The following is a 14,247-nucleotide window of genomic DNA, read 5'->3' on the forward strand; positions in this document are numbered from 1 at the left end:
GTCTATCACAGAGACCAGTTCTATAGACTGTATAGGCCATATAAGAATCACCCAGCTGGCCAGGATAAAGCTCTGACACAGAGACTTTTCCTTTCCCTCCCTGAAGTCTGCCTGCTCTCGGTTGCCTTGTTGTTAATATGTGGAAGGCTGATGTGAGGTTCAGTGGGTTCGTTACGGTAGACCAGAGTATGTCAGCTCTCTGGGGAGGCAGATTTGGACAAATGGAGTGTGGAGGTCGGCAGTGGATTGTGATTGTAGCCAGAGCAGTGAGGGCCAAGACTGAACAGACTCAGCCCACCAGAAACACACACATGAAGTATACAGAGCTCAGTTCTTCAAGCCTTACCCACCAACCTGTTTATGTAGAAATAAGTCAATTCTGCTGTCTGATATTTAAGACTGGCAGGCTTTTACCATTCTCTGGACTTCCTCCAGACTTTTCTCTCACCTTTTTCGTTCAATGGTGCAGACACTGTGAACGTGTGCATGCCAGATATTTAGTCGAGGCTGGAATTAAATCTCTTGTTTATAATTTCTCAGTTTTGAGACATTCAGCGACGTCCAAATAGCTCAGGTTTGAAAATGTGTTTTCCTTTTTTAGGAACGAGTCTAGAGAGAAGTTGTTTTTAATCTGATGCCAGAACACATATACATGACCAGGACTGGAATCACTGTGGTGTTTTGCTGTCATGGAAAAAGAAAGTCCATGCTGTTTCAGTTCTTATGTTTTACATAACAGGACATGAAGATAATAAGGATCATCTGGTCCTCACCAGGTCTTCAGTCTAACCTCAGATAAACCACAACACATGACATATTATGGTGAATAAAATCAGATAAATAAAGTTAAAATCAGATAAAATGAAAGACTGCTTCCTGTCCATCATCCAGCAACTTCTAGAAGCTCCTCCTCCAGCAGGAAGCTTGGAAAGTCATGGTTTCCTGGATGATGTCATCAGTCTCTCTCATGGAGGTGGAGGAATTCTGCTGAACTGATTCCTGTAGTCAGGATGAGATCTGGACTCTGACTGGACCACACCGAGACCTCCTTCCCCTCCAGCCTGCCTGGTTCCTGTAGTCCGGATGAGGTCTGGACTCTGACTGGACCACACCGAGACCTCCTCCCCCTCCAGCCTGTCTGGTTCCTGTAGTCCGGATGAGGTCTGGAATCTGACTGGACCACACTGAGACCTCCTCCCACTTCAGCCAGTCTGGTTCCTGCATCAGGTGAAGAAGCAGCCGGAGAGACTCAACCAGGACTAGACTGCAGCTCCAGATGGTGTCAGACTCTGACAGGACCAGGTCACCATCGTGGTCCTCGTGTCGACTTCCTGCTGTGTTTGGGATCTTAGTCTTACTGCATGAGACAGATTCAGCTTCAGCTGTCGGAGAGCTGGACTCAGACCTGACTCTAATATTCTTTGGTCTCAGAGGAGTTCATGGTCCATCAAGGACTGCGAGGTGTCCACACTCTTAGCCCAGATTTTGTTTGAACATAAACTTCTCAGTAGGGATTAATTATCATTGTATGTTTTGTATAAACAGCATCTCATTACTAAAATAAGTTCTTTCTAATAGTTTTCAACATTGTGCAGTGTGATAATAATGCCTAGCACTAAACATGTTAAACACGAACACAGACACCAGACTAACATAACTCGTAGGGGGCGTGCCACGTGGTATCTGGCAGGTGGGGCTGTTCGGGTGGCATCACACCCAGAACTGAGTGGTTATGGTTCCTGAATTCCCGAACAAAACACAGACTCCTGGGGCTGGTGCTCCATGGCTGCTGGGCGTTCTGGCTGGTGCCCTCCTCTGCCGCCCTCTCGACAGATGCATAGTCATCCCTGTGGTGGTATGGCTGGGATACGTGCTCTTGCAGGGCAGCTGGTCTCCTGGGTCCCGGGGGCGCTGGGATGGCTCTGATCTTTGTGGTGGCCCAGTCACAGTAACAAGTTCGCTGATCACTGTTCACTCCTGTTATTTACTAACCTGCATGCTGAGACAGTCACTGTGTCGTGTTGTGGGTTTAATCAGCAACAACAATTATGTTCATGTTTATCTTTGTGTTGCTGATGTTTGTTCTTGTGTTTAAAGTGTAGCTCTATCCCTTACTTTTTGCGTAACTCCACCCACTGCCGAATTTTGAAAAAAAGGCCACAGAGCGTCTTTAAAGTAGAAGACATTCCCTCCTGAATCTCCTCAGCTACACATGAACCAGGTGGTCCTGAACATATCAGTCTGAGCTGTTAGCGCTGTTAGCTGCCTGTAAGCAGCTACAGCAGCTCTGGAAAGCTGTGGAGATTCGCGGCAGGTTGTGGCAGCTGCAGGAAGAGCTGCTGGAAGTTGCTGCTGCTACGATTTGAGCTGCTGTCTGTCACCAGATGAGGATCAGCAGGTAAAGAATAAAATCCGGTGTTACTTTTACACCCCTCAAAAACACAAATCTGTCCCATTGCAGGAATATTTCATCAGAAACTCAGTGAAAGAACAGAAGTCTGAAACTAGCAGAGCTACACCAGATAAGTTCACATCCATTCAAATGCGTTGGTGGGCGTGGTTTTCTATGCCTGCAAGGCGAGGACCCGCCTACTTGCATCTGGAGGGAGGGGCTGTGGGGTTTTCTCATAACGTAGAGAAGCATCGGTACAGCTCAACTACAACTCTACATCATGAAAAACATAACCTGGTTTTACCCTGTGAGGTAAGCTGGCTAGTTTTTAAAGAAATTTAAAAAATATTTTATCAACAGTTTAGGTGGTTTTAATAATATTTAGTAATATGGTTACGACCCCTGCTGAGTCTTGGGGTACTCAGGGGTCATACCCAAAAGGAGTCGGCGACGGATACTTGAAATGTAAGTAAGAAGAAGCAGAGTCGTCCTGGTTGGCCAGCCACAGATAAAGCAGAAGCGGCGTCGACCAATCCTGGCGAAGGAGGGCGGGTTCCCAGCATGAGGTTTTTGACGAATCAGGTCCAAGTGAAGTCCACAGCCAATCAACTATAAGTGCTGGCACAGTTCTATTTACATATCAAAGTATAGCCAATCAGCTGTCAGCACTGGCACAGGTCTGTTTACATATCAGTCATCAGAGGATAGGTCTGGGGCCATAACACCCCCTCCCTTAAGATGCAGACCTCAGGGTATACTTTTTTACATACATGCATCAAAACCATAAGACAAAACAGAAGACGTTTAACATGCTTAGCAGTTGTCACACCGAGACAGGTCATCAGCGAACAGATTGTCTGCACCCTTTTTATGAAAAATCTCAAGGTTGTACTCCTGTACAATAAGAGCCCAACACATTAGCCTGTGGTTATGGTTATACATGCGAGCAAGGAAGACTAATATGTTGTGGTCCGTAAACACCTGGGTGGGCGCAGAACTAGATCCCACATAAACATCAAAATGATGCAAGGCTAAGAGCAATGATAGCGTTTCCTTCTCGATGGTTGAGTAATGTTGCAAATATATGCAAAGAAGCTCCTATAAAATATTATCACCTCAATGACAAAGTTTATTGTCATTCTTCTGCAACTTTTAGATTAATCAGACATTTAATTTGAAACAGTGGAGTCGTTTAAGTTGACTTTCCGTGAAAATGAATCAGTGTGATTTAGTCTTTATTTGAAAGAACTAAACAATTTGCATAAATCTGATTTAATTTGGTTCAATAATTTAGGAGGAATAAAAAATGAGTTAAGTGAACTTACTGGTTGGAGTAAAGTCTAATGGTCGCCATGTTGACACCACTTGACACGAATAATTTCAGCTCTGTTGCATGCAGATCTATGGAGTGTGTTCTGTGGGTGAAATGTGTCAAAGTGAGATCCAGTGTCTCTGTGGGACTGGGATGAAACGATCTGTGTTATCTAACTCTTGTGTTTGTAATTTTTATGTTCATGATGTAAGCTAAGACTTGGTGATATAACCCCATGCACCCTTCCCACCATGCCTGTCTGAATATAGATCCAACCATCCCTACCCCCTCATACAACACAGGATTCCTGACAGTCTCAGTGGGTTTACAAACTCTACTCACGCATGTGTAAATGTGCATTTCATGTACAATATTTATTCACTCATAATGTGACACATAATCCAGGATTTCACAGGATGTATAAGTGGAAGTCAAAGCCTCATACTCACATTAATACAACAGATCAGTCTAAACATCCACAGACTCCATTTATTCATAATGTGAACAGAGACTCTTTCAGACATTACAGGGTCACAGCAGAGCTATTTACAAGGATATCACGTTCTCTTTATTTATACTGTGGCAGGGGACCTATCATGTGAAAAGGATAAAAATATGTCTGGCTGACAAGTGGCTTTCTTTCCATGTTTATTATCTATTTTCTGTGGCTCTGTGTCATCCTTGTATGTATTTACATTTTGAATATATACAGCATATTTTAATAAATGTATTTGAGACCATGGAATATTTTATCCCCAGTAGAAGATAAAAACACATCAGAGGATGAAACTGAGACATTTCACCATGTGATGGAAGAGATGAGCTGATAGTGAATCTGATGCAGCAACATGTCTGGAATAAGTTGGAACAGGAGCAACAAAAGGCTGGAAAAGTAACTGGTACAAACCAGAAACACCTGGAGGAGCATTTGACAACTAATCAGGTTAACTGGCAACAGGTCAGTAACATGACTGTTATAAAAGGAGCATTTCAGAGAGGCAGAGTCTCTCAGATGGAAAGATGGACAGAGGTTCACCAATCTGAGACAAACTGGATCTAAAACTGTGGAACAATTTCAGGAAAATGTTCTTCAGACTTTGAAGATCCACCATCTACAGTGTAGAACATCATCAGAAGAGTCAGAGAACCAGGAGAAATCTTTGTATGCATGGGACAAGGCTAGATGCTGGAGATATTCTGCATTAAAAGCAGACATGATTCTCTACTGGAAACCACTGCATGGACTCAGGAAGACTTCCAGAAACCACTGTCTGTGAACACAGTTCACCCTGAAACCCACAAATGCAGGTTAAAGCTCCATCATGCAGAGAAGAAGCCAGATGTGAACAGGATCCAGAACCAGCACCGTCTTCTCTGGACCAAAGCTCATTTAAAATGCTATGAGGCAAAGTGGTTTCTGCAGACGCTGTTAACACCAGAGATTGGCCAGTGTTCATGTTATCACCCCCTCCATCTGTTTAGAGAGATGGATCTCTGTACCTCAGTTGAGATAAACTACTTATCTCCACTAATGTCGGAGTACATGATCAAAATTCAAGGCTCATGTCTGATTTGGCTTCATATAGATGTGGCGTTCAGTGTTCGGTTAGCGGTAAAGTTTGTCTGACCTAACTGAGAAGATGAAGCAGGACATCACATGGACACTGACTCCAGAACTTTTAACATTAGAGGATGAAAATGATGCTTGGTGATTCTGTTCATGTTAGCTTCAGTTATTACACAAGCATGTACCAGGGTCTGGGAGAACATTCTCTTTTACAATTATCCTTACTTTTACAAACCATTCCAACTCCTTCTCAGTCAGGAAATCTGCTGCTTCTACAAGGAAATGATGAGATGCTGGGCTATGAAAAGTGTGCCAGATCAATCATCATATTTCCTCCTTGCTGGAGGGCGGAGTAGAAATGTGTAGTTCTGAGTTTGTTCAGGTTGGAGTGAAAAAGTTTACATGTTTTCTTTTTTTTTCTTTTTGTTATCTTGTTCTTGAGGTCTTGAAGTTCACAAAATCCAAAGTGTGCCCTGATGTCTGCCTTGAAAAAAGAAATTTGGTGTTTTTCTTTATCACTTGCATCTGATCTCTATCATATCACCCCATGACAGGAAGAGGTTGATACGTCAGCTGCGGGGAAGCTTGTTGACCCAGTCCCAGACTGGGACCTGGAAGTGGAGGATGATGACTCTGTTCTAGAAGAACTGGAGGAATTTGGCAGCAGTTGAGGAAAGGGCTTTATGTAAGAGCGTTTATCCCATGACAGCGTGTTGATTCACAGATGCTGCATGCTTAAAGTGGTGACGGCACCGTAAATCAGAGCCGGCAGAGAGATGCTGTTGCTCTGTGGGCTGAGCTGGGTCACCGAGGAGGAAACAGCTGGTCTCTGTAGCGGTTGCAGGAAAAACACCACAGACAGAAAAACGGCCACGAGACAGTTTAAAGATGCACACTAAGGTCAAGTTGTCAGAAGTAAGCCGTTACTATGGCAACACCCAAAGCAGCCTGCTTCCGATACACCAAACAGCTCAGAGTAGACCTGCTGAACTTCTGGAAGAAAGTTATCTGGACTACTCGTTTTTTTCTTTCATTTGTTCTTTCATTTTCTGTACCGCTTAGTCCAATTCAGGGTTGTGGGGCCTGGAGCCTATCCCAGCAATTAGCAGGCGAGAGTCAGGGTACACCCTGGAGACAAATGATATTTAGAACAAAAACATCTGGATTTATCGACCATGAGGAAGCCAGTCATGCATACAATAGTCAGTAATTAGTTAATAATAAATGTTCTACATCACCTGCTCATACCTGTTCATGGTCATTCAGAAACATCCTCATTAACCAGGTATAGAGACAACACGTCCCTTTAGACGTCACATGGAAATCACCTGTGTTCCTCCTTCAGTGATGGAGAAGAAAAAAGAATAATTTTAAAGCTGAAACATGTGTTTAGTTCACTCATTTAGGTTCAGTTAACATTTATTTTAAAAAATAAATCTGAAGCTCACAAGTAAAAGTTTAAGATCCGGAGATAAATATTATTTAACAATCCTCTGAAAAAGGACGGGACAATATACCGGATATAGTCTCACTGGCCACACTCAGTTCATTCAGCTCGATTCCTTCTCTTCTCAACCCTATCCTCTCCCTACAGGTGTTCCCCAGGGCTCTGTCCTGGGTCCCCTTCTTTTCACACATCCTACATCCTTCCCCATGGCAAAATCTTCTATAAACACAACATCAGCATTAACTGCTATGCAGATGATTCCCAGCTCTACATCACCAGCAGACCAAACTCCTCCTTCCCACCTCCCTCCCAACTGTTTAGATGACTTAAAATCTTGGTTCTCCTCCAATTTCCTTTTTTTTATGATGAGTTTATTATCATCAGCACTCCTTCACCTCTGTCCAAAACTAACAATTTCTCACTCTCTACTGACAACTCTTTAGTCCCCCCTCCCCTAAGGTTAGTCTGGGTGTCATCCTTGATAGCACCTTATCTTTTAAAGCCCACATCAGTAACATAATTTGGTCTGCGTGCTTCCATCTTTGCAACATTAATCACCTTCGTCCCTCCCTCACCCCTCACTCCACTACTGTCATGGTCCACAGCCTGGTCACCTCCCGCCTTGACTACCTTATTTTCAGTCTACCTGACAAATCACTCCATAAACTTCAACTGGTCCAGAATTCTGCTGCACAGATAACCACTAAGCCCCTCCTCTTCGCTCCTCCATACCTGTCTGCTCTGGTCTACACGGTCTTACCCTCCTGTTACCCCAGATCCTCTTCCTGTATTTGTCTTGCTGTCCCATCCCATTGCCTTTTTACCATGGGGACCAGGGCTTTTAGCTGCTCTGCTCCCAAACTCTGGAACTCTCTTTGTCCCGACCTCCGTAATGTTGACTCCCTCACTCTTTTTAAATCCCTTCTGAAAACCCACCTGTTCAAACTCACCTAAAACCATTAACACTTCTTCAGTTCATCTGTTAGGCTGCTGTATTTCTGTTGCTTTTTAACTGTTTTATTCCACTCCTTTGTTTTATTGCACTTAGAGTGCTTTGTTTTACAATTATTTACCTTAGTTTGTAAAGTTTACTGAAAAGTGCTTTAAATAAAACTTATTATTATTATTACACAAACGAAACTATTACAAAACTCATTGCTAATGAGGAGAACGCAGAAAGCAAACAGAATACACAGGAGGAAAAACTAAAAATTAAAGCAGGAAACACAGAGCTCAAAATGACCAGACTAAAAACCCAAACCCACACATCATGACAGTGTGTAGCGGATCGCTCAGTTTGCAGCATGTTGCTGTTTCTGCTCCTGATTCATGTTTAAATGTGTTTTTCTTCCAGGATTCGGCCCATTCACCCTGGACAGAACCAGCAGTACCTCATAAAGCCCAAATACTACCACACACACACCACACACACGCAGACGCTTGTCCAGCCCCAACCCGAGAGGCCGATCCCCCTGACAGTGGGTCACAACCCCGTCCACGGTGAGTCTGTCCTGCACTCAGAAAATCAAACTTGGCTTCATCTCCTTTCACAGCCAAGTGATCAATCACACCAATCAGCAGGAACATTGTTTATTGTTGTCTGTTCAACTATTCATTCTTTGTACCGCTTTGTCCATTACGGGTGGAGCCTGTCCCAGCATTTATCAGGTGAGAGGCAGGTACACCCTGGACAGGTCACCAGTCCATCGCAGGGCCACTCTTCAGTTCCCCCTTTCTTCCATCTGTTCAACTATAGGTTGTTTATTTATTCCCCAGTAAGAAGCCAGCGTCTCACAATGTGGGTTTACTGAAGGGATGGAGAAATCTCTGATTGGTTTGACTGGGGTGTCACATGACTCACTGCTGGGAGGAGGAAACTCTGGATAGAGGGACGAGGAGACCAGGGTGGCGTCAGTGATCTAAGCTGAGTTAGGACCCCCCAGTACCTGAATAAAAAAGGGAGAAGAAGAAGAAGAAGAAAGAGTTTAAATGGAGTGTAGAATGAGAGATGAAAAGGAGGATGGAAGAATGGGGGCAAAGATGGATGGATGGATGACAGATGAAATGATAGAAGGAAGACAACGTTTCTCCATCTTCTATTGTCCAGTGTTGGTGAGTGTGTGTGAATTGTAGCCTCAGTTTCCTGTTCTTAGCTGACAGGAGGCACCCGGTGTGTCTTCTGCTGCATCCTGGTCCAGACAACTGCAGCTCTGGATATTTTCTCTTCTTCTGACCATCTCTGGAAACCCTGGAGATGGTTGTGGATGGAAATTCCAGTAAATAGTCAGAAGAGCAAGCATGTCACGTTCAAAGTCTCTTAAACCCCCTTTCTTCCTCATTCTGATGCTCAGGTTGAGCTTCGGCAAGTTGTCTGCACCATGTCTACATGCTGCCGTGTGATTGGCTGTTTGGATATTAGTGTTAACAGGTGGAGCTGATGACGTTGATGCATTTATATTACATAACTAATTAATCCAGTAAAAATTTCTTTTTCAAATAGCTGTTAATGTCAAACAGTTAAATTTAAATCCAACTTTTGTTGGTTGTGAGTGACACGGGGAGTCCTGGTGAAACGCAGGGAGGCCAGGTGAAGTGCCGAGAGGTAGAAACGAGACATAAGCTGGTTCAAGCCTCAGTCTCCCGAAACCTGAGCAATTCCTGAGACATTTCTGGGTTTTCCTGTTTGCGATGTTGTTAAATTTGGCTCAGTCACTGTTTTTTTGTGTCGTGGTCTCCGTCTTCCATCTGACAGATTAACTACAGTCATTCTGCACCAGCTCGGTTATTGTGGCTGACCTCCAGCATCAGGCTCACCAGCCACTATGCATCTAGCAAGAAGTCAATATTTTCTAAAGAAGTAATTTTCTGACCACAGGCAGTCAGACCAACCCGGGAAAATAAATGAAGGGGTCAGAGGACGGAGCAAAGCTGATGTTCGGCTTTAAAATAACCTCCTCTGCTCAGTCCAGCTTCAGCCAGCAGTTTGTGAATCCATCATCAGAGACAGAGACATAGGACACAGACATTTTTTAGAGAGGACTTTTCCAGACGTTCAGAGAGAAATAATATCCAGCATGCTGCAAGATCTGCCCTATTTTTGCTCCTGCAGCTGAATTTAGATTTTGTGGATCTACACGGATAAACTTTGGCTGTTTCCGCTTGTTTTAGACCCATCATGTCAAACTCCTTTTAGTTCAGCTTCCACAGTCTCTAGTGGGCGGAACCAGGATGAAAACAGCATAATAACCTTTATAAATAAGACAAAAAAAATCCATTTTTTCCCCCCTTTTAAATAACCCAAGTATATATTATATACTTGAGTTATTTTATTTATTTACATGTTTTATTTCATTTATAATATTTATTTACTTATTATGAGATCTAATGTCTCCCCCAAATACACTGGTCGCCTGGGGTCGGGGTGATATGACAGTAATCAGGATTATTCGGCTGTAATTAATTTCCTAACACTTTAAATGTGTAAAACCACATGAACTCTGCTTTTAGGTCTTTAAATCCGATTTATTTCCATCTTTTGATGCCAACATAAAAAAAATATATAAAGTAAAAGGGGTAAAGTAAAGTAAGCAGTTTTTCCTCTTCTGTTTGACATATTGTTGAGTTAATGTTGCTATGAGTCCAACCAGAGTCTGACAGAATTATACCAGGATAACTTTTAATGTCGGAGTTATCCAGTTTTAAACATCAGCATCATTTAAGCAGTTACTGAATGTTTCCTTTGTGCTACAAGCTCCTGGTTCTCCTGCAGGAGGTGAAACATGGTGGATGGATTTCCTGTTTGCTGTCCTGCTTTCCAGGCTGAGACGTCCTCCACCGTCACACCTGCCTCATGTTTCATCCCACCCGGAGGATTTAATCCGTTAGTTTAGAGGAAAAATCTCTTCTTCTGCCGAACTTTCCCATTAAAACGTGGAAGGAAAACAAAGCAACACAGGCACTGACACACGCCCGTTACTTTGTTTTCATTGGATTTGGAAGCTGATTGGCCGTTATGGTTCAGACATGATCCTTTATGGGGTGATTTTTAGTATTAATTAACCATAACGTTTAACACAGTGATTAATTGTATGATTAAGTAATTGTGACATTCCTAGTCTGGGAAAACCTGGGCTCAAACCACCAATCTTCTGACAGCCAGGCGGCCAATCTGACTCATGACCAAAAATCTAATCAGGATGATGTGAAACAAATTTAAAAAATAGTTTAATGTGTTATGTTGTGATAAATAAAAGTCACAGATCCAAATATGAACCTTTTATCCTTCAAGACGACACAGATATAGAAACATTTATTGAAATCTGACTCGAATGATGAAGGGAGCTGTGAAGACTCGCGAGTAAAAAGCCCCAGTTGCCAAACGGGAAGGCGAACTTCACTTCAACCTCCGCATTATTTGGAGAGCAATTCTCCCTTAGTCTCTTCATTTATGGTCCAAAAAACACTGCAAAGAAAAAATCTGCACGTACACGACTACATTCATTTCAGGAGAGTCCAAAGTAGCTATTTGGAAAACTGCTAAAGCAGTGGGATCAGAAAATGTTCTGTGGTTGTGGGTCACAAATGTTCCAAGTACTTGTTTGGAACATATATGTACCTTTCAGCACTCAGAACGGTCCACCAACGGTGGTACAGGACAGGTCAGTGTTTCCACTGGGAAGGATGCCAGATGCCAAGCTGTCCTACTTTTTGGAATCCTTCCGTTGGGGTCCCAGTCTTAGTGATCCAACCCTAAAGGGAGGGGCTTCACACACTGCCATCTTTTGATTGGAGGAAAGAATCATCACTTCCTGTGTGACTCAGCAATAAGAGCAAAGCAGGAACAGCTCCATGTTTAAATATATGGTGGATTTATTGTTGTTTAACTAGTTATCGCTGAATTAGTGTGGTAACTGCAGAAGAGAAACTGCGACACTTTGCTGTAACTCCAAGCTCGAGTGCTAGAGCACCAACCACCAGTCAGCTGCGCTGGCCCTACCGTACGCAGACATGTATAAATCCAGCTTAAGAGGGTTCAGACTAAATAATAAAAACTTCAAAGTTTGATCACAGTATGATCCATCCATTCTCTACACCTCCTATTCCAATTCAGGGTTGTTGGGAGCTGGAGTCTATCTACACCTAGACAGGTCACCAGATCACCACACAGTCACAGTATGATGAGATATTTGTTCAGTGGATAACATTTCAGTGTTTTAATGCTGATTTCACAAACTGTCACGGCACTGTACTGGACTGAATTCAGGATTCAGAGATCAATGCGATATATCACAGCTGATTTAATACAGTCGCTTCCATACTTATCAAATCACAAAAAATAAAACCAGCCAAAATATCCTGAGCTCCGTCAGACTTAAAAAACAGGAAACAGAAACGGACTGAAACTCTCTGGATGCTGAAGTGCTTTAAAATATTCACATCATAGAAAAGAAACTGAAAGAATAAATTCTTCAGTCTTGGCATTGCAGGGCACAAGGTCTTGGTTTTGGGGCCGGGGTCCCTGGCCCCATGGGGCCTGTGCTTCACAGCTGTGGGGGCTCTGGCTGAAGCCATCCTCTGGGTGGGTGCATTGTTGTCCCTGTGGTTGACCCTCCAGGTTTCATGCTCTGTGGTTGCTTCTGGTTGGTCCTATAGAGGGGGCACGGTTGCCTTTGCACGATTGCACCCATCATTACAGAGGTGAACAAAATTTTTGTACCCTTCGGTTAATGGAAGAAAAACTCACAATGGTCACAGAAATAACTTGAATCTGACAAAAGTAATAATAAATAAACATTGCTTTTCAAACATGTTTCAACAGAATTATTAAAAAAAAAAAAATAAACTCATGAAACAGGCCTGGACAAAAATGATGGTACCCCTAGAAAAGACTGAAAATAATGTGACCACAGGGACGTGTTAATCCAAGGTGTGTCCACTAATTAGCATCACAGGTGTCTACAATCCTGTAACCAGTCAGTGGGTCTATATATAGGCTACAGGTAGTCACTGTGCTGTTTGGTGACATGGTGTGTGCCACACTCAACATGGACCAGAGGAAGCAAAGGAAAGAGTTGTCTCAGGAGATTAGAAAGAAAATTATAGACCAGCATGTTAAAGGTAAAGGCTGTAAGACCATCTCCAAGCAGCTTGATGTTCCTGTGACTACAGTTGCAGATATTATTCAGAAATTTAAGATCCATGGGACTGTAGCCAACCTCCCTGGACGTGGCCGCAGTAGGAAAACTGATGACAAATCAAACAGACGGATAATACGAACGGTAACAGAAGAGCCCAGAAAAACTTCTAAAGAGATTAAAGGTGAACTTCAAGCTGAAGGAACATCAGTGTCAGATCGCACCATCCGTCGTCGTTTGAGCCAAAGTGGACTTAATGGGAGACGACCAAGGAGGAACCATTGTTAAAAACAAACCATAAAAAGGCCAAACTACATGTTGACAAGCCACAAAGCTTCTGGGAGAATGTCCTATGGACAGATGAGACAAAAATGGAACTTTTTGTCAAGACACATCAGCTCTATGTTTACAGATGGAAAAATGAAGCATATGAAGAAAAGAACACCGTCCCTACTGTGGAACATGGAGGAGACTCTGTTATGTTCTGGGGCTGCTTTGCTGCATCTGGTACAGGGTGTCTTGAATCTGTGCAGGTACAATGAAATCTCAAGACTATCAAGGGAGTCTAGAGAGAAATGTGCTGGCCACTGTCAGAAAGCTTGGTCTCAGTCGCAGGTCATGGGTCTTGCAACAGGACAATGACCCAAAACACAGCTAAAAACACCCAAGAATGGCTAAGAGGAAAACATGGACTATTCTAAAGTGGCCTTCTATGAGCCCTGACCTAAATCCTATTGAGCATTTTTGGAAGGAGCTGAAACATGCCGTCTGAAAAAAGGCTCCCTTCAAACCTGAGACAACTGGAGCAGTTTGCTTATGAGTAGTGGCCAAAATACCTACTGAGAGGTGCAGAAGTGTCATTGACAGTTACAGGAATCGTTTGATGTGGCAGTGGTTGCCTCAAAAGGTTGTGCAACAAAATATTAAGTTAAGGGGACCATCATTTTTGTCCAGGCCTGTTTCATGAGTATATTTTTTAAAATAATTCTGTTGAAGCATGGTTTAAAAGCAATGTCTGACTTTAATTGGTTAAATTTCATAGAATTTTTATTTATGATTTTGTTTGTCAGATTCAAGTTATTTTTGTGATCTTTGAGTTTTTCTTTCATTAACCGAAGGGTACCAACAATTTTGTCCGCATCTGTAAACACCATTAACACACACTACACGCCTCATTCACCAACACACACATTAATATATATATATCTCAGTAATGAACATATTAAATAAAGAAGAGGACTCATATCTACAAAACTCTGCCTTCTAAAAGTGAATATATTTGGCACAACAGTGCAGCCAGACCCACAGATCATACTGTAGCACATCCATGTATGATCTATATTATACTTGTCATATTTCCACATATACATGTACATATTCCCTGTTTTCCTGACA

At 42.7% G+C, this 14,247-nt stretch overlaps 1 protein-coding gene across 4 annotated transcripts in view; it reads left to right on the top strand.

Moving 5' to 3' along the window:
• Nucleotides 1-14,247, top strand: part of ltbp1 (latent transforming growth factor beta binding protein 1) — a 216,987-nt gene that overhangs the window by 68,257 nt on the left and 134,483 nt on the right. For all 4 annotated transcript variants that reach the window (XM_042010090.1, XM_042010092.1, XM_042010093.1 and 1 more), the window contains exon 4: nucleotides 8,073-8,218. In XM_042010090.1, coding sequence (XP_041866024.1) covers nucleotides 8,073-8,218 — 146 coding nt within the window. The remainder of the gene's footprint in view (nucleotides 1-8,072; nucleotides 8,219-14,247) is intronic.

This window comes from Melanotaenia boesemani, chromosome 16 (assembly GCF_017639745.1).
Source record: "Melanotaenia boesemani isolate fMelBoe1 chromosome 16, fMelBoe1.pri, whole genome shotgun sequence".
Lineage (NCBI taxonomy): Eukaryota > Metazoa > Chordata > Actinopteri > Atheriniformes > Melanotaeniidae > Melanotaenia > Melanotaenia boesemani.